Genomic DNA, 27358 nt, shown 5'->3' with positions numbered 1-27358 from the left:
TCTGAGGGGTCCCAGCCTTGTTTTAGCTCGAATAAGGCTGCTCCCCGCTTGATCTGGTCAAACCCGCAGTCGGGAACCGTATACACGATCGGAAATCAGATCGGACCTGCCGGAAATCATCTGTTCAACCCATCTGTCTGACAGGCAATTGTATGGTGTGTATTAGCCTTTTTTTTCCTTTTTATTTTTTGCAACACGATGGCTCAGAAAGCATCCAGATATGCAAGGCAAAACAAAGAGATACTACTCAACCTGTGTGAGCACAAAGGCATCGAGACGGTGAGCGGCCAGACTAAGGAGCAGTTAGTTCGTGCGCTCGAGGAGTATGATGAGGCAGAGCAAGCCCGTGCTTCAACGTCAGCGGATGCAGCTCAGGACACGCCAGAGGAGGAATCGCTCCCGCCACAGAATGCGAGTGGAGACGATGTCCTGGACGATCCGCCGAACGCGGAGATGACATCTCTGGAAGCCGACCTACAGCTACTAGGTTCGGCTGAGCCCGAACTGCGCCTAAAGCTGATCCTGGAACATCGGCAAGCAGAGAGGTAACAAGCTGTCCAGCGACTCCGGGCAGAGGAGGGAAGAGCTGAACGGCAACACCAGCTGGAGCTGGCTAAACTTCAGCAGCAGAACCGGTCTGCTGGACCCGCAGAACGCGAAGGTGAGCGAGTCCACAGAATTCCCCTGGATAAGTTCCCCGCTATGGACAAGGACTCTGACATAGACACTTTCCTACAGGGGTTTGAAAGGACTTGTCGGCAGTATGGGGTGCCCCGTGAGCAGTGGGCAAGATACCTCACACCAGGGATGAAAGGCAAGGCCCTGGAGGCGTTTGTGAGTCTCCCCCAGGAGGAAGAAACAGACTTTGAGGCGATTAAGAAAGCCATCATTGCGCGATACCACCTCACGCCAGAGGTGTATCGAAAACGTTTCAGGACAGTGCAGCGAGGTCCTAATGACAGTTACCTGGATCATGCGTGCAACCTGCGCACTGCCTTCCAGCAGTGGTTAAAAGGACTGTCAGTCAAAACCTTGGACGCCCTGCAGGAGCTGATGATAAAAGACCAGTTCCTACACACCTGTCCTGTTGAGGTCCAGCTGTTTGTGCTGGATCGAGAACCAAAGACAGTGGATGAAGCTGCGGAACTGGCCGATTCCTACACTGCCCATAGAGCTCCCGAGTCCCGGAGGACTACTACTCCCAGCTGGCGGGGAGAACAGATTGCTAAACCTGTGTCACCCAGCACCCAGAGGAGGCAAGCACCGCTGTCTCCTGGATTCCGGCAACCGACCACTGACACTCGGAAAAGCTTTGTATGTGACAGGGTGGGTCATATCAGCACGACTTGCCCAGAGAGGAAGAAGGAGGCCCCAAAATCCAGTGAGGCCTCAAACCCCAGTGAAGTCCCAACGGCTTTGTGTGCTACCAGGAATGCCACTGGCTATGCAGAGAATCTGCAGCTTGTCACGGTTTGGGGTACAATTGCCACTGGGCTGAGAGACACTGGAGCAGAAGTGACTCTCATACATCCCCAGCTTGTGAACCCGGAGCAGTACATACCTGGGAAAATGATTGCTGTCCGAGGAATTGGGGGTGTCGCCCCAGCCATACCCACCACCTTTGTCCACCTGGATTGGGGGGCCGGCAGCGGAATGAAGGAAGTTGGGGTAACTGACAAAATCCCCACCAACGTTTTGCTGGGTACTGACCTGGGACGGTTAGTGGCCCGGTATGAGCCTACTCCAAACTCCGTGGAGCCTGCATCCCCAGCAGAAGTTCAGGACTCTTGCAAGGTACTATTTGATAACTCTGTGCAAGTGGGGGGTGCTGGTGGGCCCCCAGGGGCTACGGACTGTATACTAGGAGCCAGCCCTAGTGATTCTCCAGTGCCTAGGTCTGGAGTGGGACATGTGGATACCAAAAATGCAGAAACTGATGATGTCATTTATGACGCACGGACTATCGAGGCGATCGATGCAGGAACTGTTGAGGATACTTGTGAAGTGCTGAGTAGCAATGTGTGTAATGATACAGATAATGTGGATATTTTATGTGATGTTCTAAATGTCAATATGTATAGGACGGATAATGTTGATATCATATGTGTTGTGCTACATAATGATGCTTGTCCTGTGGACACTCCGTCGGCTGCAGGAGTAACCAGCAGTGGTCGCTGGGCTGCAGCAGGTGGACTGTCCACTGAAGGGGCAGACGGCACCAGGCCAGATCTTTCCCCTTCAGATGGTTTCAAGACCAAAGGTGATGTGGTTTATGATATGTGTAAGGTGGGCGCTCCCTCAGCTGCCGTGGTAACCCGCAGCGCTAGCGAGTCTACAGCAGAGGGACTGTCCACTGAAGTGACAAATGTGCTGGGTCAGCAACATCCACTTCGGAACCTGGCCCGGAGGGCCCAGGAGCCTCTCCATCTGCAGCCTTCCTGGAATGTGTGACAGGCAGCACTGAGCTCTCTGGGGCTGTTCGATTTGACAGCAGTCTGGAAGATCTCAGGGGGCTACCCAGCAGGTCACCAGCTGGGAGGGGCGGGCTGAGAGGGTTCTGGGAAGTTATTCCCTCTGAGCTGTCCGAAGTGGAGGAGGCAGACCGGCAGATAATCGTTCCCCAAAGGGACCGAGAGATAGCTCCTACCACTATAGAGAAAGTGCGTGTAGCGACTGTGGGAACCCTTCCCCAGCTGCAGCACTGTCTCTATGGTTGCGAATTCACGGTCGTCACTGACCCGCATTCCCCTGGTTGGTTACGTCAGGTTGCCAAGGGCAACGACACATTGCAGCAACCTGACCTAGCTTTCCAGTCGTGTAGCTGGGAGCTAACTGACAGGTGGGGAACCCTCCTGAGGATGCTAAAGGGTTACCCCACCTGGCCAGGCCGTAAATGTAGGCTTTGGCAGGATGATTCGTTAGAATCACCTGCCAGGGCCATCTGGAAGGGGAGCAATCATGGGAATGCGGATGGGCTGTCCCGTCAAGCAGAACCAACAATGTAGGTGCTGGCAGGATAATCTGGGAAGATCATCTGCCTTGCCCCATTCTAAAGAGGGGAGGTGTGGTGATATATTGGGGGCTGATGATGTTAAGGATAATAAAGGAACATATTCTTTCATTTTTCTGCCTGTGTTCCGTGTAGGTCTGCTAGAAGGGAGCTGTTGCCTTGAGTTGCTTGGGGCAAGGAAATGGGTGATTATCTTGACCATAAAGTACTTTGAGTTTCTGTATGCAGTTCCTCTGAGAGTGGTCCCCTGCTAATGGGATTATCTGTCTGGCTTTTTGAACTCAGGAGACGGCCCATTGTCTCAATACACAAAGCAAGACTACCCCAGTCTGGAGACTAACACAGGGATGTTTGAAATGTACATGACAGCCTACTGGAAATGGGTGAAGGGGTGAAGTCCTTTTGATACCATTTTTTACCTGTGGAAATTGAATTATTGGTGGAGGTGCAAACTATACCCTGTAAATTACATCTATTGGAAGGGGGTTGGAAATCTCTGCAGGCTTTAAGGGCTGAGACAGGAAAGCTTTGATGCTAGGAAATAATGGGAGGAAGCCTTAATCAAGTTTTCCCCTGGAGTTGAAAGCCTCACTTCACAATCTTTTGATGTATAGACTTCTACCTGGAAATGGAATATGTCTGAGATTTAATTAAAAACTAGTTCCTCCCCTCCCTAAGGAAGTTGCAGCCTCCAGGCGTATCTCACAGTATAAAACCGCAGCTAGGATAGCCACAACTGGTAGTTCTTGGAGGTAGTCCACACGGCTAGAACTAACCTGGTTTCTGACCAGAAGTGCGTCCTCCCGCAACAACGCCAGATCGATACGCTGGTACGTTTATTTCCCCGTTTATTTTGGTAAGCAAAATCGCTTTGTGTGTATTTTTGTACTTTTATCTTTGTAACTTTTTACTTTGTTTTTGTAATCTTTTGTATATATTCTGTTCTGCATTGTTCCATTTTTTTTCCCTGGAATATTAAATTATTATTTAATAAGCTTGACTTCTGCCGTACTAAACTAACACTCATAGCCTAGAAGAGACTGCAGTGTAACGGTGTATAGGTCCATGCCTAATTGTATGCTTGAGCAACACTACCATATGAAATTGTAATTGCATTGTGTGTATGGGGCACTTCTGCGCTCGACAACCGAGTGGGAAGTCTAACAGTATCGTTCGGAACGACTGTTAGTGGTTTTGCTTCACTACAGTGCAAGATTGCAACTGTGTGTGTGTGTGGGTGCGTGGCGTTCCCGTATTCGGCCTAAGCGCAAAGCTGACCCGAATACGAAAACGCAGGTTGCGCGCTGAGGACTCGACAGCAGAGTGGAAGTGTCTAGCGAACCGCTAGTGGTGGCAGTTAGAGGTGTTCTGAGGGGTCCCAGCCTTGTTTTAGCTCGAATAAGGCTGCTTCCCGCTTGATCTGGTCAAACCCGCAGTCGGGAACCGTATACACAGGCGTGCCGCGGGCCGGTTCCTGACATTCTCTGTCCTCCTCACCAGAGGAGATCCAGCTCTAGGACCCCCGAAAATCTGCCAACAGAGGCTTGTGAGCACAGTCACAGTAGCAGCTTTCCGATGGTCTCTTGCCAAAGTAGCCAAGCCCGATCAGGTCTACTTTACTGCTCAGGTGCAAATGGTTCATGTCTGTGCAGTAGAGCAGACTTGATCAGGCTTAGCTATTTCCGCTGGGGCCCGAGCAGAAAGACGTTACTGTGTCTGCGCTGGCAGGTAAAAGTAAATATAATCTGCTTGTGCCCCGCACTGCCAGCTCTGGATTGAGTTAGATGGGAAAATCCTCATTAGGATCTAGAGGTTTCCCCCTCCCGGGGTAACTACCCCCCAGGGGCACTTTTATTCTTTACAGGTTTACTTTAAGTAAAGTTGTGTAGTACACACACTAGACTAGGCCACACACTAGTGATCATTTTCCATGTTGTGGATGGTGTTGTTGTCGAGTTTTTACAGCTTGCCTGACTACTATTGTTACACCACAATTTGCCTCAGCACCTGGGTGTACAGCCTGTCATTGCGGCTCAAGAAAAAGCACCTGAAGCTATCCAAATTAAGAATGAAAAGGCAACTTCTGTTACCAAACTGTTGATCCCACCTCTGGTGGGTCCTACAGGAGAAAAGCACTTTCTTGTTTTTGTCACCACATGCAAACACATGCTTGGGCTGCCCCATCTAGCACTCATTAGGCAATGGGATTATGTGTTACCAAAGCCGATTCTTCAAAGTGCCTGTGAATGATTGATCACCAACGTCAGTGAGAAGCCAATGATCCTTCATAAAATACATAGGATAAAGGGTGGGGACACCTAGAGGACAAAAAGTTAAATTACACTAGAATACATCAAAATACATTTTAAAAAATACATTTCCTATAGTTATTTATTCCTTTTAACCCCGTCTCCATAGTTACCAAAATAAAAAAAACTTGTCAAAAGTGACCTTAGGGACTTAGCTTTTTTAATATGACATGGGGGTATATTACTGTTATTTTTGCAGTTAATGGATTATGATTATTGTAAAAAATGCAACTTTGAATAAAACATTTTCACCATTCATTGTGCTAGGGACATACTTTAAAGAGGAACTCCAGTGAAAATAATGTAATAAAAAAGTGCATAATTTTTACAATAATTATGTATACATGATTTAGTCAGTGTTTGCTCGTTGTAAAATCTTTCCTCTCCCTGATTTACATTCTGACATTTATCACATGATGACATTTTTTCTGCAGGCAGGGGATGTCACTGGAAGGAGATGCTGCTTGCATTTTTGGCAGATGGAAACAGCTGTTATTTCCCACAATGCAACAAGGCTCCCACAGTGTGATGTCAGTATTTCAGTGCTGTGAGGCGCTGATATCACACTGTGGGAGGGATTTCACCACAATATCAGCCATACAGAGCCCCCGATGATCCGTTTGAGAAAAGGAATAGCTTTCTCATGGGAATGGCGATATCAGCTTTTGATTGGGATGGCGTTCCAGTTTCTCTTTAAATGTTGTAATAACCAGGAAAAATGGGAAAATAAAATTTGTGGGTTATATCTACAGTAGCACTTTTAATTTTCATAAATAATAATGGCTGAAAAATGAGAAATAATTACGGTTTTATTTTTTATATATTCCCTTAAAAATGTATAGAAAATAAAATTCTTAGCAAGAAGTACCATCCAAAAAAAGCCTGGTTTGTCCCGTGTAATAAGTAGCGATCAAGTTATTGGCAAATGAATGGGAGGAGCGTGAAATGTAAATATTGCTTTGGTTTTTAAAGGAAATAACCTGTGGTAGGGAAGTGGTTATCTGTTTGCATTATTTTTTATGCTAAGGTGAGTTTGCTTTATTTTTTTTCCAGGCAGGAGAAGTTGCGCCGGTGAAACGTTGGCCAAGATGGAGCTTTTCCTCTTCTTCACAACACTGTTACAAAACTTCACCTTCCAGGCTCCCTCCGGAGTTGATGTGGATCTCACCTCGGAAGTTAGCTTTACAAATGCCCCTTTACCCCACGAAGTCTGTGCTTTACCTCGCAACTGAATCCTTCCAAGAGGATATATACTAGCAATAAGCAAAACTTTTAGGCAGGTGTGAAAAAAAAAATATATATATATATAACTAAAAAGATAAAAAATACAGAATGGGTTTAAATGCTAGTACAATGTATGGTGATAATATTTTATGTGGTAATAATTTTTTTTATATATTACTAGCTGGAAGCCCGGCGTTGCCCGGGTATGTATTTGGCTGGTGTTGGCCCCGCCCCCTTTTCCTAACCCTAACACACAATTACTTAATTACTTAATGACCAAGTTTGTGAGCTTTGCGGTCTTTGGCATCAATAATTTGCATTGAAATTAAATAAATCTGATTGGCTGTGGCTCCACCGCTTTTCTGAATTTGAAGCCACATCACCCAATGGCTAAGTGTACCAGGTACAGGTGATTAACAGTACAAGAGGCTTGTGCTATTAACAGTGCAAGAATGGCAGCAATTAAATATTCTCCTTAAAAATCAATAGGTGGATTTTGATTGGCTTTTGTTCGCTCCACCCACCTTTCTGAATCTTAATCTCAGTCACCCAACGACCAACTGTGCAAAGTTTGAGAACCCTACCATTAACAGTGTAAGAAAGGCTGCAGTTTACATTTTCCCAATGAAATTTGTATTTTTCTCCACCCACTGATTTCCTGACATTGTTCGGGTATGTATTTGGCTGGTGTTGGTTCCGCCTACTTTTTCTAACCCTAACACACAATTACTCAATGACCAAGTTTGTGAGCTTTGCGGTCTTTGGCATTAATCATTTGAATTGAATTAAACAAATCTGATTGGCTCTTTGTGGCTCCACCCCTTTGTCTAAATTTGAACCCCAGTCACCCAATGATCAACTGTACCAGGTTTAAGGCTTGTGCCATTAACAGTGCAAGAATGGCAGCAATTACATATTCAAAAACACACGATTGGTTCGCACGATGGCCAGGGGCCCCCGGACCTCTCTCACTGGCCAGGGCCCCAAGGCCAATGCGCGATACCTGGAGGGGAGTGCAGGTGGGCCTGCACCTCTCACACCCAGGCTCTGGGCCTCTCACATCCAGAAAACCCACCAACACTGCCTCCATACTGAATGCTAAATTTGACACACACAAGCAATAGAACACAGCAATACATGCATGCAGCTACATTTGAGTCGTCAGCAGGTGCTCGTCAGCCAATCAGGATGCACTGTCATACACCCTTTACCTGCCATACCACATCTAGCAGCCATTAGCATTCAGGTGGGAGGCTTCAGTTGGATGCAAATCGCAAGATTGCGTCGCTAGCAGGACCGCCCCGTGCAGGCATCCCTCCCACAGGGGTCCCTCCCTAACCGCTCACCTGTCCGCCATGTCCTAGAGCTGAAAAAAAACGTTTAAAAACACACGATTGGTTCGCACGATGGCCAGGGGCCGCGGACCTCTCAACTGGCCAGGGCCCCAAGGCCAATGCGCGATACCTGGAGGGGAGTGCAGGTGGGCCTGGACCTCTCACACCCAGGCTCTGGACCTCTCACATCCAGAAAACCCACCAACACTGCCTCCATACTGAATGCTAAATTCGACACACACAAGCAATAGAACACAGCAATACATGCATGCAGCTACATTTGAGTCGTCAGCAGGTGCTCGTCAGCCAATCAGGATGCACTGTCATACACCCTTTACCTGCCATACCACATCTAGCAGCCATTAGCATTCAGGTGGGAGGCTTCAGTTGGACACAAATCGCAAGATTGCGTCGCTAGCAGGACCGCCCCGTGCAGGCATCCCTCCCACAGGGGTCCCTCCCTAACCGCTCACCTGTCCGCCATGTCCTAGAGCTGAAAAAAAACGTTTAAAAACACACGATTGGTTCGCACGATGGCCAGGGGCCCCGGACCTCTCTCACTGGCCAGGGCCCCAAGGCCAATGCGCGATACCTGGAGGGGAGTGCAGGTGGGCCTGGACCTCTCTTACACCCAGGCTCTGGACCTCTCACATCCAGAAAACCCACCAACACTGCCTCCATACTGAATGCTAAATTCGACACACACAAGCAATAGAACACAGCAATACATGCATGCAGCTACATTTGAGTCGTCAGCAGGTGCTCGTCAGCCAATCAGGATGCACTGTCATACACCCTTTACCTGCCATACCACATCTAGCAGCCATTAGCATTCAGGTGGGAGGCTTCAGTTGGATGCAAATCGCAAGATTGCGTCGCTAGCAGGACCGCCCCGTGCAGGCATCCCTCCCACAGGGGTCCCTCCCTAACCGCTCACCTGTCCGCCATGTCCTAGAGCTGAAAAAAAACGTTTAAAAACACACGATTGGTTCGCACGATGGCCAGGGGCCCTGGACCTCTCTCACTGGCCAGGGCCCCAAGGCCAATGCGCTATACCTGGAGGGGAGTGCAGGTGGGCCTGGACCTCTCACACCCAGGCTCTGGACCTTTCACATTCAGAAAACCCACCAACACTGCCTCCATACTAAATGCTAAATTCGACACACACAAGCAATAGAACACAGCAATACATGCATGCAGCTACATTTGAGTCGTCAGCAGGTGCTCGTCAGCCAATCAGGATGCACTGTCATACACCCTTTACCTGCCATACCACATCTAGAAGCCATTAGCATTCAGGTGGGAGGCTTCAGTTGGACGCAAATCGCAAGATTGCGTCGCTAGCAGGACCGCCCCGTGCAGGCATCCCTCCCACAGGGGTCCCTCCCTAACCGCTCACCTGTCCGCCATGTCCTAGAGCTGAAAAAAAACGTTTAAAAACACACGATTGGTTCGCACGATGGCCAGGGGCCCCGTACCTCTCTCACTGGCCAGGGCCCCAAGGCCAATGCGCGATACCTGGAGGGGAGTGCAGGTGGGCCTGGACCTCTCACATCCAGGCTCTGGACCTCTCACATCCAGAAAACCCACCAACACTGCCTCCATACTGAATGCTAAATTCGACACTCACAAGCAATAGAACACAGCAATACATGCATGCAGCTACATTTGAGTCGTCAGCAGGTGCTCGTCAGCCAATCAGGATGCACTGTCATACACCCTTTACCTGCCATACCACATCTAGCAGCCATTAGCATTCAGGTGGGAGGCTTCAGTTGGACACAAATCGCAAGATTGCGTCGCTAGCAGGACCGCCCCGTGCAGGCATCCCTCCCACAGGGGTCCCTCCCTAACCGCTCACCTGTCCGCCATGTCCTAGAGATGAAAAAAAAACGTTTAAAAACACACGATTGGTTTGCACGACGGCCAGGGGCCCCGGACCTCTCTCACTGGCCAGGGCCCCAAGGCCAATGCGCGATACCTGGAGGGGAGTGCAGGTGGGCCTGGACCTCTCACACCCAGGCTCAGGACCTCTCACATCCAGAAAACCCACCAACACTGCCTCCATACTGAATGCTAAATTCGACACACACAAGCAATAGAACACAGCAATACATGCATGCAGCTACATTTGAGTCGTCAGCAGGTGCTCGTCAGCCAATCAGGATGCACTGTCATACACCCTTTACCTGCCATACCACATCTAGCAGCCATTAGCATTCAGGTGGGAGGCTTCAGTTGGACGCAAATCGCAAGATTGCGTCGCTAGCAGGACCGCCCCGTGCAGGCATCCCTCCCACAGGGGTCCCTCCCTAACCGCTCACCTGTCCGCCATGTCCTAGAGCTGAAAAAAAACGTTTAGACACACGATTGGTTCGCACGATGGCCAGGGGCCCCGGACCTCTCTCACTGGCCAGGGCCCCAAGGCCAATGCGCGATACCTGGAGGGGAGTGCAGGTGGGCCTGGACCTCTCACACCCAGGCTCTGGACCTCTCACATCCAGAAAACCCACCAACACTGCCTCTATACTGAATGCTAAATTCGACACAATTACATATTCCCCTTGAAAATCAATAGGTGAATTTTGATTGTCTTTTTTAGGCTCCACCCACTTTTCTGAATATTAATCCCAGTCACCCAGTGACCAATTGTGCAAAGTTTGAGAACCCTGCCATTAACAGTGTAAGAATGGCTGCAGTTTACATTTTCTCAGTGAAATGTGTATTTGTCTCCGCCCACTAATACCCCAGTATTGCCCGATTATGTATTTAGCTGGTGTTGGCTGCGCCCACTTTTCCTAACCTTAACACACAATTACTCAATTACTCAATGACGAAGTTTGTGAGCTTTGCGGGGTTTTTATCCATAACCTGCATTAAAATGAAACAAATAAGATTGTCTGTTTGTGGCTCCACCCCCTTTTATCAATTTAAACCCCAGTCACCCAAGGATCAACTGTACCAGGTTTAAGGCTTGTGCCATTAACAGTGCAAGAATGGCAGCAATTACATACTCCCCTGAAAAATCAATAGGTAATTTTTGATTGGCTTTTGTAGGCTCCACCCACTTTTTCAAATATTAATCCCAGTCACCTAGTAACCAACTGTGCAAAGTTTGAGAACCCTGCAATTAATAGTGTAAGAATGGCTGCAGTTTACATTTTCCCAGTAAAATTTGTATTTATCTCCGCCCACTTATGACCCCGCATTGCCCGCTTATGTATTTGGCTGGTGTTGGCTGTGCCCACGTTTCTAACCCTCACACACAATTAATCAATTACTCAATTACCAAGTTTGTGAGCTTTGCGGTGTTTGGCATCAATAATTTGTATTGGAATGAAACAAATCTAATTGGCTGTTTGTGGCTCCACCCCCCTTTCTCAAATTGCACCCCAGTCACCCAATGATCAACTGTACCAGGTTTGAGGCTTGTGCCATTAACAGTGCAAGAATGGCAGCAATGTAAATATTCCCCTTGAAAATCAATAGGTGAATTATGATTGGCTTTTGTAGGCTCCTCCCACCTTTCTGAATATTAATCCCAGTCACCCAACGACCAACTGTGCAAAGTTTGAGAACCCTGCCATTAACAGTGTAAGAATGGCTGCAGTTTACATTTTCCAGTGAAATTTGTATTTGTCTCCGCCCCCTTTTTGGTTATGGGAATAAAAAGTATCCTATACTTTATTCCAGGTAATGTACTATGTTTGTGCCAAATTTCATTCAAATCCGTTCAGCTATTTTTGCGTGATCGAGTAACAAACATTCAAACATCCAAACATCCAAACATCCGAACTTTCCCATTTATTATATTAGTAGGATAGGATACCAATAATAACAAGCCTTTATTTACAAAAATAACAGTAATATACCCTCATGACATACAATTAAAAAAAAGTCCCTAAGGTAACCATTTGTGTATTTTTTTAATTATGCAATTTTTAAAAATTTTTTGGTAACTATAGGGTAGGAGTGAAAAGGGTTAAAAACCAATAAAAATGTATTCATATTTATATGTAATAGTGTATGAGGGTGTATTTTTACTTTTTGGCCACAGGATGCCACCACACTTAATTCTTGTGTACTGCGAACAGTACACAGGAAGTATTTTGTGTAACTGTTTACTTTCAATTTGTGAATGAATGCGGGTGTCTCATTGACAGTTCTTGCTGCTTTATCCTTCCCCCTGTTGGGTGTTCCACTGATTGCAGAGCTCCAAGCTTGTCACCAGTAGAGATGGCCCGAACGGTTCGCCGGCAAACGGTTCCAGGCGAACTTTGGGTGGTTCGCCTTCGCCGGCGAAGGCGAACTTTCCCAGAAGTTCGATTCGCCCCCCATAATGCTCCATTGAGCAGAACTTTGACCCTCTACATCACAGTCAGCAGGCACATTGTCGCCAATCAAACTACACTCACTCCTGGAGCCCCCCCCCCCCCTTATAAAAGGCAAGGTTCTCCTGTCGTTTTACTCACTCGTCTGCCTACATTAATTAGTTAAGGGACAGCTGCTGACAGACTCTGCTAGGGAGAGTTTAGTTAGGCTCTTGTAGGCTTGTTCCTAGCTGATTGTTATTCCTTACATAACTCCCAGCCTCCTCCCGGAGGGAGGAGTTTCTTGTCTTCCAGGGAATTGTAGTATTTCAAAAGCCAGCTTATATACCTTGGCCGGGAATTGAACCCAGGTCTGAGTGCATGATAGGTAGCTCACTTCACCACTATACCACCACCAACACTACATGCTGAAGCCAGCCTAGCATGTACCATTATGATATATCCAAGAGAAGAAGTACACTGCCTTGACCCAAAAGTAGGCGTGGATCCACACATCTCAAACAGTGGTGAAGGGAACAAACAAGAGTGGGGGCAAGCAGAGCTGCCGGACGGGGCTCTGCTGGAACTACCGTTTTTTTTTATTATTTGTTCTAAGCTTGTGGATTTGACAGACTGGACAGTATTAATTGTACGCAATACATGATTCTAAATTGGAGGGCATGTGAAATTGGTGACATGTAAATTTGCAATAAATATATTACTCGGTTGGGTGCAACAATACTGGTGTTTCCGTGCTCTCCTGTTATCTATTTACCTAAGACTCAGTGACAGACAACTTGGAGTTCATTTATTATTAAAGGGAACCACCAGATTCCACCCTAGGCCCCCTCAGGACCCACTACTTACACCCACCTCTGAGGGACAGGGGTGGTGGTGAGCCCCTTGCCCTTGGCATTGTCAGAGGCTTTGCAGGATATTGCATAGAATTGTGCCTCTTCCTTGCATAGTCCTCCTCATTTCATGAATGGTATGGCTCAGAATGGTGGAGCTGCCCACTTCCTGGCTTAGCCACTCTACTGATATTTAAATCCCTGAATAATCTAGGCCCTCTATACATGAAAGAAATGTTACAGCTGCGTAGCATTCCCTGCAATCTCAGATCCACAGGTTCTAATAATCTAGTCCTACCCAGAGTCCACTTGAAAACATTTGGTCCCAGAGCCTTCTGTCATGCTGCTCCTACGTTTTGGAACTCCTTACCTCAGCAGATCAGGACAGCTCCATCCCTGGACGTGTTTAAATCCAGACTGAAAACCCACCTGTTCAGTTTGGCATTTGCAGAAATATAACTTTTGTTGTGTGAATACTTCATCCTACTACCAATTACTGAATCTGAGAGAGCCTAAGCGCTTTGAGTCCTATGGGAGAAAAGCGGTATAGAAATGTTATTGTATTGTATTGTCTAGTCACACCAGTCAGCATGGGGATAAAGCGTTCAAAAGGCTATGAAGGGGGTAATATGTCATTTCTTTTTAAATTTAATAAAAATAGTGAATACATAAATTAAAACAAAAAAGCATCTTGCCCAGAATCTAGTGTAAAATTTTCCTAAATCACTCAAGGTTTATATAGCTTCAACATCTTCTCAAACACTGTATATAATACAAAACAAATAGCAGGGAGCATAGATACATGAGAGATTCTACACTTTGTACAATCAGGACATCCAGCAATATAAGTACAAATGCACACTGTACATCATTGATGTTTGGTTTGAGACATCACCAATACTGGTACATGTTCATATGATAAATTACAGCAGAATAAGAAACACTAGGAGTTCCCTGCCCTTCCAAGCTTACAATCTGGAGGGTTGTGGAATGGAGACATTAGGAAAGGTGACACAAGAGTTAGAGAATGAGGCAGTGAGTCTCCACTGCAACCTACAGAAACTTATAGGCTTGTCTGAAGAGGTATGTAAATAGACAATATTACTTCTGCACAAAAGCAAATTTTGATAACTGTATGAGTAATAAAAAGTAGGAAACACATTTTTATTGAATGTTATGTCAGGGTTTTAGTCTACTTTAACTACTTCGCATCCAGACCTTGTTTCTCCCTTATGGACTAGAGCGTTTTTGACATTTTACCTATATCCCTATTTAACCTATTTTGGTTCCTGGACGTAAAAACTACGTCCAGGAACCATGCGCTCCCGCGGCCGATCGCGCGCGTGAACGCGCGCTACCGGCCCGCGGTTCGTTAGCCAGGCAATCAGTGAATCGGGCTATGGTGCCCGATCACTGATTCCTCTCCCCCGCTGAAAAAGCGACAGCTTCTCTCGGAAGCTGCGCCTTTTCTGTCTGTTACCTCCCCCATGCGTCGCTCTAAGCGTGTGTTACGCTTAGAGTGACGTCATGTAAACAAACTCATGGCCGCCATCTTGTGGCCAAAAAGTAATACTACAACTAAAAGGTAAAAAAAATAAAAATCAACACACATTTACATTATAAATTTATTGTTTACCTCCCACCCTCCCAAAACTACCCAAATAAAATGTTTAATATAAAAAAAACAACAAAACATTACAATAAGAAAAAACATGTAAATATTTACCTAAGGGTCTAAACTTTTTAAATATCAATGTAAAGATGAAATATTTCTATATTTTTTTTTATTTTAAACTTGTAAATAGTGATGGATGCAAAACGGAAAAAATGCACCTTTATTTCCAAATAAAATATTGTCGCCATACATTGTGATAGGGACATAATTTTAACGGTGTAATACCCGGGGCATATGGGCAAATACAATACGTGAGTTTTAATTATGGAGGCATGTATTATTTTAAAACTATAATGGCTGAAAACTGAGAAATTATCAATTTTTTCCATTTTTTTCTTATTCTTCCTGTTAAAATGCATTTACAGTAAAGTGGCTCTTAGCAAAATGTACCCCCCCAAAGAAAGCCTAATTGGTGGCGGAAAAAACAAGATATAGATCAAATCATTGTGATAAGTAGTGATAAAGTTATAGGCTAATGAATGGGAGGTGAACATTTCTCAAGTGAAAACGACGGAACGCGAATGGGTTAATCAGCAATAACCGTATCCCTACTTATGACAAAGGACCGGGGCTGTTCTCTCTGATCTGTGCTGTGTAGGCTCTCCAGCCCGGCGCACAGATCGTGTAAAAGGCAGGGCGATCAGACTTCCCCCCTTTTTTCCCCACTAGGGGGATGACCTGCTGGGGGCATCTGATCGCCACCGCTCCGTGTGGCCGAGCGGGGGGGTGCGATTCCTCCCTCCCTCTCCTTCCCTCCCTACCTCTCCTTCGCTAGGCTGCACAGGACGGCAATGCGACCTGCGCCGCCTTTGATGGGCTTCAGCCTATCACACGGCGGCGATCCCCGGCCAATCAGAGGCCGGGGATCGCCGATCTCCTTTACGGCGCTGCTGCGACAGCAGCGCCATATGATGTAAACACAGGGGATTTCTTCCCCGCGTGTTTACAATTAGCCTGCGAGCCGCGATCGGAGGCTTGCAGGCTATTCACGGAGACACCCTCCGTGAACTGACATGGAACGGCCGTTTCCATGTAAAACCACAAACGACCAGCCGCCGTTAGCTGGTCGTTAAGTGGTTCTAAATATATATATCATTTTTTTCAAGACTAACTAGGCTTTCATTGTGTGGCATTTTTTCCCCTCAAACAATTTTGTTTTCTATGCAATGTAATAGGAAAAAGAGGGAAAAAAATTGAAAAAACACATTATTTCTCAGTCTTACCAATTACAGTTTAAAAATAAAAAACATTACTGTAAGCAAAAAACACCAATTTTGTTTGGCTATTTCTACACACAAAACTTAAATAACGTTCCTGTCACAATTTATGGTGTAGATATTTGATTCTGAAATAATGCTACAGTGTGTATGACAACAGAGTGGGGAGAACCATGCACCCAGGCACCCACTGTACACACACTAGATATGTGCTACATTCTTTGCCAAGGTGGACTTTATGAGCCGCCTCGGCCTAGATAAATCTAGCGTGTGGATGCAATGTCTGATGACATAATGAGTGGTGCTCATAATGAGTCAATTACGATTACGCAAAATTTTGCATTGCATAATGTACGTTATGTACAGAAGCATACTACATTTGTGAATTATAACTAGAGATGGCCTGAACGGTTCTCCTGCGAACTTCCGGGGTTCGCGATCGCGGAGGACCGCAAACTTTTCCGGAAGTTCAGTTTGCCCCCATAGTGCATCATGAGGGTCAACTTTGACCCTCTACATCACAGTCAGCAGGCACATTGTAGCCAATCAGGCTACACTCCCTCCTGGAGCCACTACCCCCCCCCCCCCCTTATAAAAGGCAGGCAGCGTCAGGCATTGGACTCACTCATGTGCCTGCATTAATTAGAGAAGGTAAAGCTGCTGCAGACTCTCATAGGGAAAGCTTAGTTAGGCTCTTGTAGGCTTCTTAGCTTAGCTTGCTCCTTGCTGATCCTTATTGCTAAAAAAGCACCCCACAACAGCTCTTTTGAGAGCTAATCTTGTTCTTGTGATCTATTTTTTTGTGTTTTTGTGTGTGTGTGTGTCCCACTGACACTTGTGTTGCATAGACAGCCTTAGTAATTCCTACTGTGTGTGCTACTGCCAGCCAGGTCCAGCACATTCAGTGACTACTTGTGTGTGTGACAGGTGAACATTGTAATACCCATCACTGCATATACCTACCTGTTGTTCACTGTGCACCCACCCACCTATGTGAGCGCACGCAGTGTCACTGTGCCTGTCCGGTACCTGTCTGTGTGTGACAGGAGCACATTGTAATACCCATCACTGAATATACCTACCTGTTGTGTTCAGTGCACCCACCTACCTACGTGAGTGCACGCAGTATGATATACCACTCCGTGCATACCCGTTAACTGCACCTGTGTGTCTGCACATTGTATTAGTCAAGTCAGTGCATACCTTTCACTTCATCCCCCCCAATATGGACAAAAAAAAGGCAGAGGCAGGCCACCTGGCAGGTCTGTTCGAGGTCGCGCTGTCGTGATTTCATGCAGCCCTCGACCAAAGTCCAGTGTTCAGAAGAAGGCACGTGCCATCAACCCCCAGTATTGTCAAGACGTAGTTGACTATTTAACACAGAACACCTTATCTTTCTCAGCTTCCGCACGGAAGCGTGACATATTTTCCTCCTCCTGCTCTGATTCTGGCACCCCACGTAACACTCAGTCGGCCTCCACCACCAAAGTGCCATCACCCCAGGGCTCAGCGGTGTGGAAATTTTTCTTGCATGTCTGCCTCGGATGAGAGCAATGCCATCTGTACTCTCTGCCACCGAAAATTGAGCCGTGGAAAGACCAAGACCCAAGTAGGGACAACTGCCTTATGAAGGGGCATGATTACAAAGCACAAACTGCAATGGGATGACCACCTGAGGAAAAGCAGCACACAAAAGCAAATCCACACACCGCAGAGGAAGATAACAGGCTGCAATTTTTTCTCAAAAAAGGCGATACCTAAACTGTACCGTGATGTTGAAAGGCAAGTGGTGACATCTCTGGCACACAGCGTTGGGTCAAGGGTCCATCTGGCCATGCCTGGTCTGCAAAGCACGGTCAGGCCTGCCCGAAGACTAAGTCAGTCCCCACACACAGCATCTCTGCCCGCACGCCGTGTGACTGCCTGCCCCAAGACTAAGTCGCTCTCCACACAGCACCTCTGCCCGCCAGCCGCTTCACTGCCTTCTCCGCCACCACCAACAGGGTCCAGGACTCCAGGCGGATTCCTGAATTTTTAAGGCCGCTGCTAGCAACGGCCGCTATAATAATTTTTCTGGTGCATGTACATGCCTGCCTAATTTATCTGGCTGCACTGCAGCTGCAACAACACAACAAAAGGCATGTGCATGTGCCAATTCCCCTTCATGATCATTACTTTGCCGCGGTGAAGGGGCTTGTGTATCACAATGAAGCAATGACCGACGGCTATATGAGTGTGTAGAGGGGGGGCGGGGGGTCTGGCACACCCATGATAATAAGGTCATTGCTTCATTGTGGACAGACCAAATTTGATCAGCTGGACAGTCACTGTTCTGTCATTCAGCTACCTCAGCCCGGCGACCATATGGGCTGGAAAGCCGCCATCACCTGCACTCTTGTCATGGTGCGCACCAGTCCAGCACAGCCGTCACTACACAAACAGCTGTTTGCAGTCACTGCATACCTTTCACTGCATCTTTGACTGCACTTTGTATTATACCTGACAGTCAGTGCATACCTTTCACTTGAATGGATGGCAGACTTGCCCTCCATAACAGATTCTTGTTAAAGGATTTAAAATTGATTCATCTCATATACAGCAGGGCCTCGAAAGTCCTCCTCTATTGTTATTTTTGGTCACTACCTCGGGACATGCATGCCATGCCTGCTGCCTTCCTTGGATGTGTGGTAGCCGTTCCTGCTCCTTTGCCCACAGCATGCCTGCTGCCTTCCTTGGATGTGTGGTGGTGGTAGCCGTTTCTTAGGCTCCTACTCTGGACCGGAATCGAACCAGGATTCCTCGGCCATTACCCGTGGTCACCATGATACTGAGAAAGTACCATAGAAAGTTTCACACAGTTGAATGAATGGCAGACTTGCCCTCCATAACACATTCTTGGCAAATGCTTTCGATTTGGTTCGTCTTGCGCTGGGTCAAGGGTCCATCTGACCACAGATGCCTGGTCTGCAAAGCACGGGCAGGTACATTACTTACACAGCAAATGGGTCCTTACTTGGATGTGTGGTGGTGGTAGCCGTTTCTCAGGCTCCCACTCCGGTCCGGAATCGAACCCTGATTCCCCGGCCATTACCCGTAGTCACTCACAATGGCAGACTTGCCCTCCATAACAGATTCTTGTTACAGGTACTGAACAGCCAGCAGAACATTTATTTTAAAAAAATAGATGTAAGCTTTAAAAATGGTATAGAAAGAACCATCGAAAGTTGATAAGGCAGTCAGACATAACCTGATATCACTGAGGAAGAGCAATCTCGCCATGGTGCGCACCAGTCCAGCACGGCCGTCACTACACAAACAGCTGTTTGCGGTGCATTACACAGTGAGTTTGGTGTGTCAGTGTGAAGCAGAACTCTAATTACACTCCCTGATTGATGTATACACATGCAAGATGTTTTAAAGCACGTTAGGCCTGCAATTTAGCATTCAATGTGATTTCTGCCCTTAAAACGCTGCTTTGCGTCAAATCCAGATTTTTCCCCGGGACTTTTGGCATGTATACCACTCTGCCATGCCCCCCTCCAGGTGTTAGACCCCTTGAAACATCTTTTCCATCACTTTTGTGGCCAGCATAAATTTTTCTAGTTTTCAAAGTTCGCCTCTCCATTGAAGTCTATTGCGGTTCGCGAAAGTTCGCGCGAACCAAACTTTCGCGGAAGTTCGCGAACCGAAACTCGGAGGTTTGGGCCATCTCTAATTATAACTACGCCTGTAATTCCACTACTAGGCGCAATTTGCATTCTATGTGTAACAATATTCGCATCCATTTGCCAGTGTACTGCGCATGGGTGGTTGTTACTTAAATATTGAATGCAAAAAAATGTGTTTGTATGCGAAAAAATAAGGAAAGTCACCAATAGCAACTGCAGCTATTGTAACATCCACATGGCAGGACTAGAAGGAGTAAGTGCCAATCTATTGCAGCATCATTAAACTGCACAACCTTCACATGGTCTAATTAGTTCTATTGGAATCTTTAGAATTATCTAAAGTTTAGATAATTTACACAGCAAATCTAGCTGCAAACAGCTTCAACAGTTTCATGTTTATTTATTCCTGTGATACAATGAGGGCAGCCATGTTTTGTTTGTCACATTACACACAGGCAAGCTGATCTGTATCTCCAGCCCTCAGCTGGTGAAAAAGTCACTCCCCTCTCCTCCTTCCTCCTCCCCTCTGCCTCTGGAATCTCTGGCTAGTAACCTCCTCCTGCCCAGAATGAGCTCCCATAAGCCCTTGCTACATGGAGTGCCAAGGCACTTTGAGCTGTGGGCGAGGCTTGTTTAGTTTGTAAAGAATTAAAGTATTAAAACAAAAACAAAAAAAGAATTTGGCTTGAGGAAAGCCCTATAAACTATATGTAAGGAACACAATTATGCAATGAGTAAAAGTTTATCTCGAGTCCACTTTATTAGGCAACACAGCTGATGTGTCAAAAGTGTTAGGGAAAACCCAGGGGTGCTTAATTGTTAATGAGTCACATGTTGTAAAGGATAGCGGAGATGCCGCCGCAGAGACAAGTGGCATGGCGGCTATCTCCTGCTGGTGCTCTGCCTGGTCCTTCTATTGCACACTGTCTTATTCATTTGTGCCACACTTAGTATTCTGATGTTTGCTATGTATCTCTGTCATTTTCCAGTGTATTGCTCCTGTCTTTTATTGCCTGAAGAAGCGGGTTATTTCCCGTGAAACGCGTTGCGACCTTGTATTGGGAGTAATCGAATAAACTGTATATATGTTTTCAAAAACCGACAGCCTTGTCTGTTTATGGTTGGCTGGTCCACCACCACAACCAAAACAATTTTAAACTTTTTAGTTACTTTTATCCTTCCGGCGCCTCTGTACACCTTTGCGCAATCAGAAGTCCACCCTTGGTGGAAGGGTGACCTACCCTACTACTTCCCTCTATCTACAGAGAGCGACGTTTTACTCCTGAGTGGAGACAGGCTTGTTCTCCCCACCTGCCTGAACAGTGGTTGCCTTGGAGGCAACCCTGGTTTGTGAGTATATTACTTACATTTCATACTACTTTTCATCCCTTTTTAATACATACTACACTATATTGGGCTCTCGGTCTTCTCTCTTTTTTATACTCTGCAAGCACGCTTGGCCTAGTCTTCCGACGACTGCACGGCAACCCAGACTCGATTGCAGCCCACGAGAAAATGGATTTCCTTGAGGAACACACCACATACAGAAACGTGCTGTTGGCGCAATTTAAAAAGAACACTTTACCTGTAGAAAAACTTACAAATGATTCTATACCGCCTGATACCTCTCCCAATGTAGATTTAAAACCTACTTTCCAAAAATTAGAGTCGGCCCTTAAAAATGAATTTTTCAATTTAGCAGATGTGGCCATGCAGGAGACATATATCAACGAAAAAATCTCCCCAGACGGCATACGTATCAAAACACTGTCCGCATTCCCAAAAGATACAGCGTTCACCACAGAGTTTTACAATTATTTAGAAATCTGTACCCAGGGCATCATGGAGAGAATTATCAAAAAAAGAAAATCCCTTGTTATAGAACTACAACCAGATATCATTGAATGCAAAGACTTCATAGCCCAACACAAAACAAACCCCCAGTATTATCCACTCTTATCCAATCTCACCTCTAGACTCAAACGATTTGAGCAGGATACCACCGAAACAAAACTTAAGAAACTAAACCGTGACAGGTTGGCGTATGCCGAACACAGAGAACGGGAACGCAAACCACGGTTCACACCCAACCCTGGAGCCCCACCAGCACCGAACACCGGCCCAACCATACCACCACCCCCATTAATGAGCCTGTCCATACCAAAACCCACACACATCCAATATCCACCGTTTCCTCCTCCCCCCCTCACTTTCACGACCCCAACAGTCCACCCAACACTCCCACCACCACAAACCCCGGCACCCACAAACACTTCTAACCAACCTAAGCTCGTAGCACCACCACCTCACAGCTTCAATTACACAAAACCTATTCAGGATAAATATGCACCCAAAACACAACGCCCGGCACCTCCAAAATCGCGCCCACCTTCCACCATACCTCCAGATACAATTAACATCCTTAAGAACCCACATACTGGAGCTGATCAAGCTAAAACCCACGCCGTGACCCTCCCCTCCACTTCCAGCTTCAGCTTCAAAAAATGGGTCATATGTGAGACCCCCATGGAGAAACCCCCTGGTGATGACAGTTCCTCCCCATCATCTCTCAATCTAAATAAAAACCCCTCCCCAAATGACTTAAGGTTGTCTCAAATCAGTACTTATACATCCGATCTCAGTCCCACCACATCACCAAGTCAACTCACCACACCACCTAGCCTCCCAGGCCTCACGTCCACCATCACGAATCCTGAACAAACCGTTAGCAGTGACAAAAATCCTGAACTCACGGAATCAACCTCAACGGAGGTGGCTCAGAACATTAACATGTCTTCATCTTTTTTAGACCTACCAGCTTCCCTTTCACAGAACCTCCTTTCCACCCAACTGCCCAGCCCTATCACAACCCGCAATATCATGCAGCCACTTCGAAAAACGAAACGCCAATTGTCAGACACAGAAAACGGGGATGCCGAGGGAAAAGAAAAAAGAAACAAACGCTAGCAACCCCCAACCCCTCTGACCTTACCACCATTCCAACCAATAATAAAAAAAGTATCTTTAATCTGTCCAACCATATCCTGACAAAACAAGAAACCAACCTTTTAGAAAAAGGCCTGTCATTCTGTCCCACTAACAACTCTGACCTGTTTGAATTGTTCAGTGACCTCAACACATATGTTCGTAAACTTACCTTGAAACGACATTTTGCCATAAAAAAACTCCAAGGCACATCATACATAGACCCTGTCAATCTAATAATCACAAATAACGACTCTATCCCATTAGTCTCAATATCCCCTACGGATATAGCCACAGAATTATTCATTAACACAAACCTTAAGGGTCGATCAAGATTCTACCCCACCGCATCCAAGGGCAATTTTATCGACACCTTCTATTCCCTGGTCCTCAATGACTTACAGGAACTATTCACCCCCGGCGAGGTTCCCCGCTCCAACCTCACACCATCAGAGAAAGTCGCCCTTAAAACCTTACGAAATAACGCCAACATTATTATCAAACCTGCTGACAAAGGGGGAGGGATTGTCATCCTCAATAAAACGGATTACCTCGAGGAATCCGCTAGATTATTAAGTGACTCCAGACACTATACCCGGCTCGACACAGACCCCACAGTAGAACTTAATAAAACCCTCAAAAACTTTATCAATAACGCCCTACTCAATAACATTGTCACTAAAAATGAAAGGAATTTTATCATTAATCACCACCCCAAAACCCCATTCTTTTACTATCTCCCAAAGATACACAAAAACCTCCATAAACCTCCAGGAAGGCCCATCATTGCAGGAATAGACTCAGTTACCAGTAACTTGTCCAGATTCATAGACACACATTTACAGGTTCATGTCCAAGCCCTCCCCTCATACATTAAGGACTCACAGCATCTCATTAGTTTCCTACAGTCTATACCATGGCAGGACGACTACACATGGCTGACCTGCGACGTAACGTCCCTCTATACTAACATACCACATCATTTCGGACTCACTGCCCTACAATATTATTTGCAAACCAATAGCGATATGCCCATAACACAACAAACATTTCTGATAAACTGCATTGAATTCATCCTCCATAACAATTTCTTTACATTTGGAGATAACATATACCAACAAGTCAATGGGGTTTCAATGGGAAGTTCGTTCTCCCCTTCATATGCTAACCTGGCAATGGGATATTTGGAGCAGATAAAAATGTACAATGAAAACCCTTTTATTAATAACATCATGTTCTACAAACGATACATTGATGACCTAATTTTTATATGGAAAGGCCCCAGCAACCAGATCCCGTCCTTTATTGATTTCCTTAACTCAAATCCAGCAGGCTTACAATTTACTTTCCACCATGACCCCAGCTCCATAGAATTTCTGGATCTTATTCTTTACACAAACTCATCCCATATACTAACTAAAACTTACTTTAAACCAGTTGATGCCAACAACTACATACACTACCACAGTTTTCACCATCGCCCTTGGACCAAAAATACCCCATATAGTCAGTATAAAAGGATATTTCGCAACTGTACAGAGACACAGGTATACAATACTCAATCAAAAATCTTAACCAAAAAATTCACGGACCGCAGATACCCCAAAAAATTACTGAAAGACGCACAACAGAAAGCAAAGACACAAAACCCCCCACGCTCCACCTTTTACCCCCAGACCAATGACATACCCCGGTTTATCACGAAATATAGTGCCCAACATTCATCTATTCGTAATATACTCAACAAGAGATGGGAAATCCTATTACAGGATCCCCACCTCCGCCCCATCCTGACCCCTAAACCAGCAGTCACTTACAAACGTGCCCCCAACCTGCGCAGTATGCTGGCTCCCAGCAAACTGCGCATACCACACACCGACCCCTCCCCAATCCCGATAGATGCCCCCACGGGATCTTTTCCGTGTAATCACAAAAAATGCCTTGCCTGTAGTTTCATCCACCAGACTACGACATTCCAATCCCAGGTCACCAAAACAGAACACCAGATCAAATACCATATCAACTGCGAATCAAAATATATAATCTATATTATCACATGCCCATGCCAGCTCCAGTATGTGGGCAGGACCACTCAACCCGCGAGATCAAGAATAGGACAACATAAAAGGAATATAATCAAAAAATACCCCCTCCACAGCGTATCACGACATTTCACCACCCACCACGACAGCAATCCGGAACTTTTCCACATCACACTCATTGATACCATCTCACAAAACCGATTCAACTCGTTTGAGCTTCTCAAATCGCGTGAGATGTATTGGATCCAAATCCTAAAATCTCTTACTCCAGGTGGCCTTAATGAGCAGCTGGAAAAAATCTACTAATCTACCATCCCTTTAAAGAGTACAGATCATATTTTTATCCGTCCTCTCTTTTTATCCGTCCTCTCCTTTTATATAAACAGATACTTGCACTTTTAAGTCGCACTGTATTTTTATGTTTATTTTATGTCTCACTGTTATTTACATTGTCACTCAAATGCAGACAATTTCTTATTTTGTTCAAAGCAGTCAGAATATTGTTGTTATGGAATATATGAGCTGTTGCATATTTTTTTTATATATATATACCCACGTGCAGACTTATATTTTATTGTGTGCACAGATTTATACGTTTTTAATATGATTGGTCCTGTGTCAACAGAATTAATTCTCACTATTAATCATTTGACCTCTGCTACATCTTTTATAAATACAAAGTGAATTTATTTTCTAAATCTATATGAACCCATAGACTGTTTTTATGTTTTGCCCAGTTGATGGCAGCAGCGCTCTTTGTTTAATGCAATTGGATACATGAAATGACACACTCACTGAGTAGTCTACAAAATTTGGAGAAATCCCTTCTAAATAGTCATACACTCCATAGATGTACTAGCATTATTTCACTATAATACATATTTTTTTTATATATAGCAAATATGGGCAACTTGCCATTGACTTCACCCCCTCCCTGCCCCTCTCCAAAATGCCTGCCACTAATACGGAAGTGTGAGATGCGTTCCACACTCTCCGTATGATGCACGTAGTGCGCGCATGCGCATAAGGATATGGCCACGTCCTGTCCGCCCCACCACCCTTTGCGCGCGTTCACTCATCGGATGCGACGCAGCACGCGTATTACAGCCGCCCTCCGGTCCCCGCCCAGCCCCTCCGCATTGGCCAAAGTAACGAAGCGGCCTAATCTCCCTCTCCGTGTTGCCCCGCCCCCTCCACGTCATCCGCCACCTCTGCACTTCCCCTCATAAACCCCACAAACTGAGGCGACCAGCACAGAGGTGCCAAGCATCATCTAGACGATACGCTGGTAAGTCTATACTCTCCTCCCCCCCCCTCTCACGCTTTTGCAGCCCACTAATAGAATCTGTTAGTTTGGGAACCAGGCTCACTCCATAAAGAGATACTCCTATCATTGATCATACAGCACCACTGGGAAACAGCATATAATCCTCACCCAGGTAACACAGCCCACACATATACTCTCCCCTTGGGATAAACAGCCACACTTAAAAGTATTTATACTTATCTGAGAAACACTTATCACTCCATGTTTTACTATCCTACTTGAAGGAAGCTCGTTGTACACTAGATCACAGTATAATATAGGTTGTTTTAGTAAAAGTATATGCATATTGATACTATCCACACTGTAAGAATCATGTGTTTATATAACTCACTGTCTTATTCATTTGTGCCACACTTAGTATTCTGATGTTTGCTATGTATCTCTGTCATTTTCCAGTGTATTGCTCCTGTCTTTTATTGCCTGAAGAAGCGGGTTATTTCCCGTGAAACGCGTTGCGACCTTGTATTGGGAGTAATCGAATAAACTGTATATATGTTTTCAAAAACCGACAGCCTTGTCTGTTTATGGTTGGCTGGTCCACCACCACAACCAAAACAATTTTAAACTTTTTAGTTACTTTTATCCTTCCGGCGCCTCTGTACACCTTTGCGCAATCAGAAGTCCACCCTTGGTGGAAGGGTGACCTACCCTACTACTTCCCTCTATCTACAGAGAGCGACGTTTTACTCCTGAGTGGGGACAGGCTTGTTCTCCCCACCTGCCTGAACAGTGGTTGCCTTGGAGGCAACCCTGGTTTGTGAGTATATTACTTACATTTCATACTACTTTCCATCCCTTTTTAATACATACTACACTATATTGGGCTCTCGGTCTTCTCTCTTTTCTATTGCACATAGATTGAGGGCTGCCAGGCGACAGGACCTTTATGCGAATAGAAGGGGAGTCAGCTGATCTGCCTGGTCAGCTGACTCCAGATGCTACCTTGGATTGGCTGAGTGACTGGGGTGGCGCTGCAGAGCATCTGTGTATATATAGTGGTAGTCTGTCAGTTGCTCCATGTCTGCTGTTGCGAATGCTAACGTGTGAGCCCTCAGACCTAGTCAGATCCCAAAGTGTGTTAGAACCAGCCGGAGCTGGGAATTCACACTTAGCCAGATTCTGTTGATAGCTTAAAGTACTAATTCATTGTATTACCTGTTATGACCTTCTGCTTCCGTTGACTATTCTCCTGCTTACTGACTCTGTACCTCTGCCCATCTGATTCATGTTGCTGACCCTGCCTGTATCTAACACTGAATCAGTCTTCTGTCTTGGTACCTTATCTGTCCATAGGTTGCCTACTCCGTTTTTTCTGACCTTTCTTACCTCACCAGTGGGCCTAGCCACTGGCGAGGGATCTGGGGCATTTCACCTGCTCCTCAGGTGAAGCCCAACTGCAGCACTGT

General features: G+C 45.9%; 1 protein-coding gene across 1 annotated transcript in view; it reads left to right on the top strand.

Annotated features, from left to right (window-relative positions):
* The window catches only part of LOC137504634 (uncharacterized), a 155201-nt gene extending 148650 nt beyond the window's left edge, over positions 1-6551 (top strand). Inside the window, exon 19 of the mRNA XM_068233215.1 lies at positions 6373-6551. Coding sequence (XP_068089316.1) covers positions 6373-6551 — 179 coding nt within the window. The remainder of the gene's footprint in view (positions 1-6372) is intronic.
* The last annotated feature ends 20807 nt before the right edge of the window (positions 6552-27358 follow it).

Source organism: Hyperolius riggenbachi, chromosome 4 (genome assembly GCF_040937935.1).
Source record: "Hyperolius riggenbachi isolate aHypRig1 chromosome 4, aHypRig1.pri, whole genome shotgun sequence".
NCBI lineage: Eukaryota > Metazoa > Chordata > Amphibia > Anura > Hyperoliidae > Hyperolius > Hyperolius riggenbachi.
The sequence above is the reverse complement of the archived record's forward strand: the minus strand, read 5'-3'. Positions and strand labels throughout refer to the sequence as shown.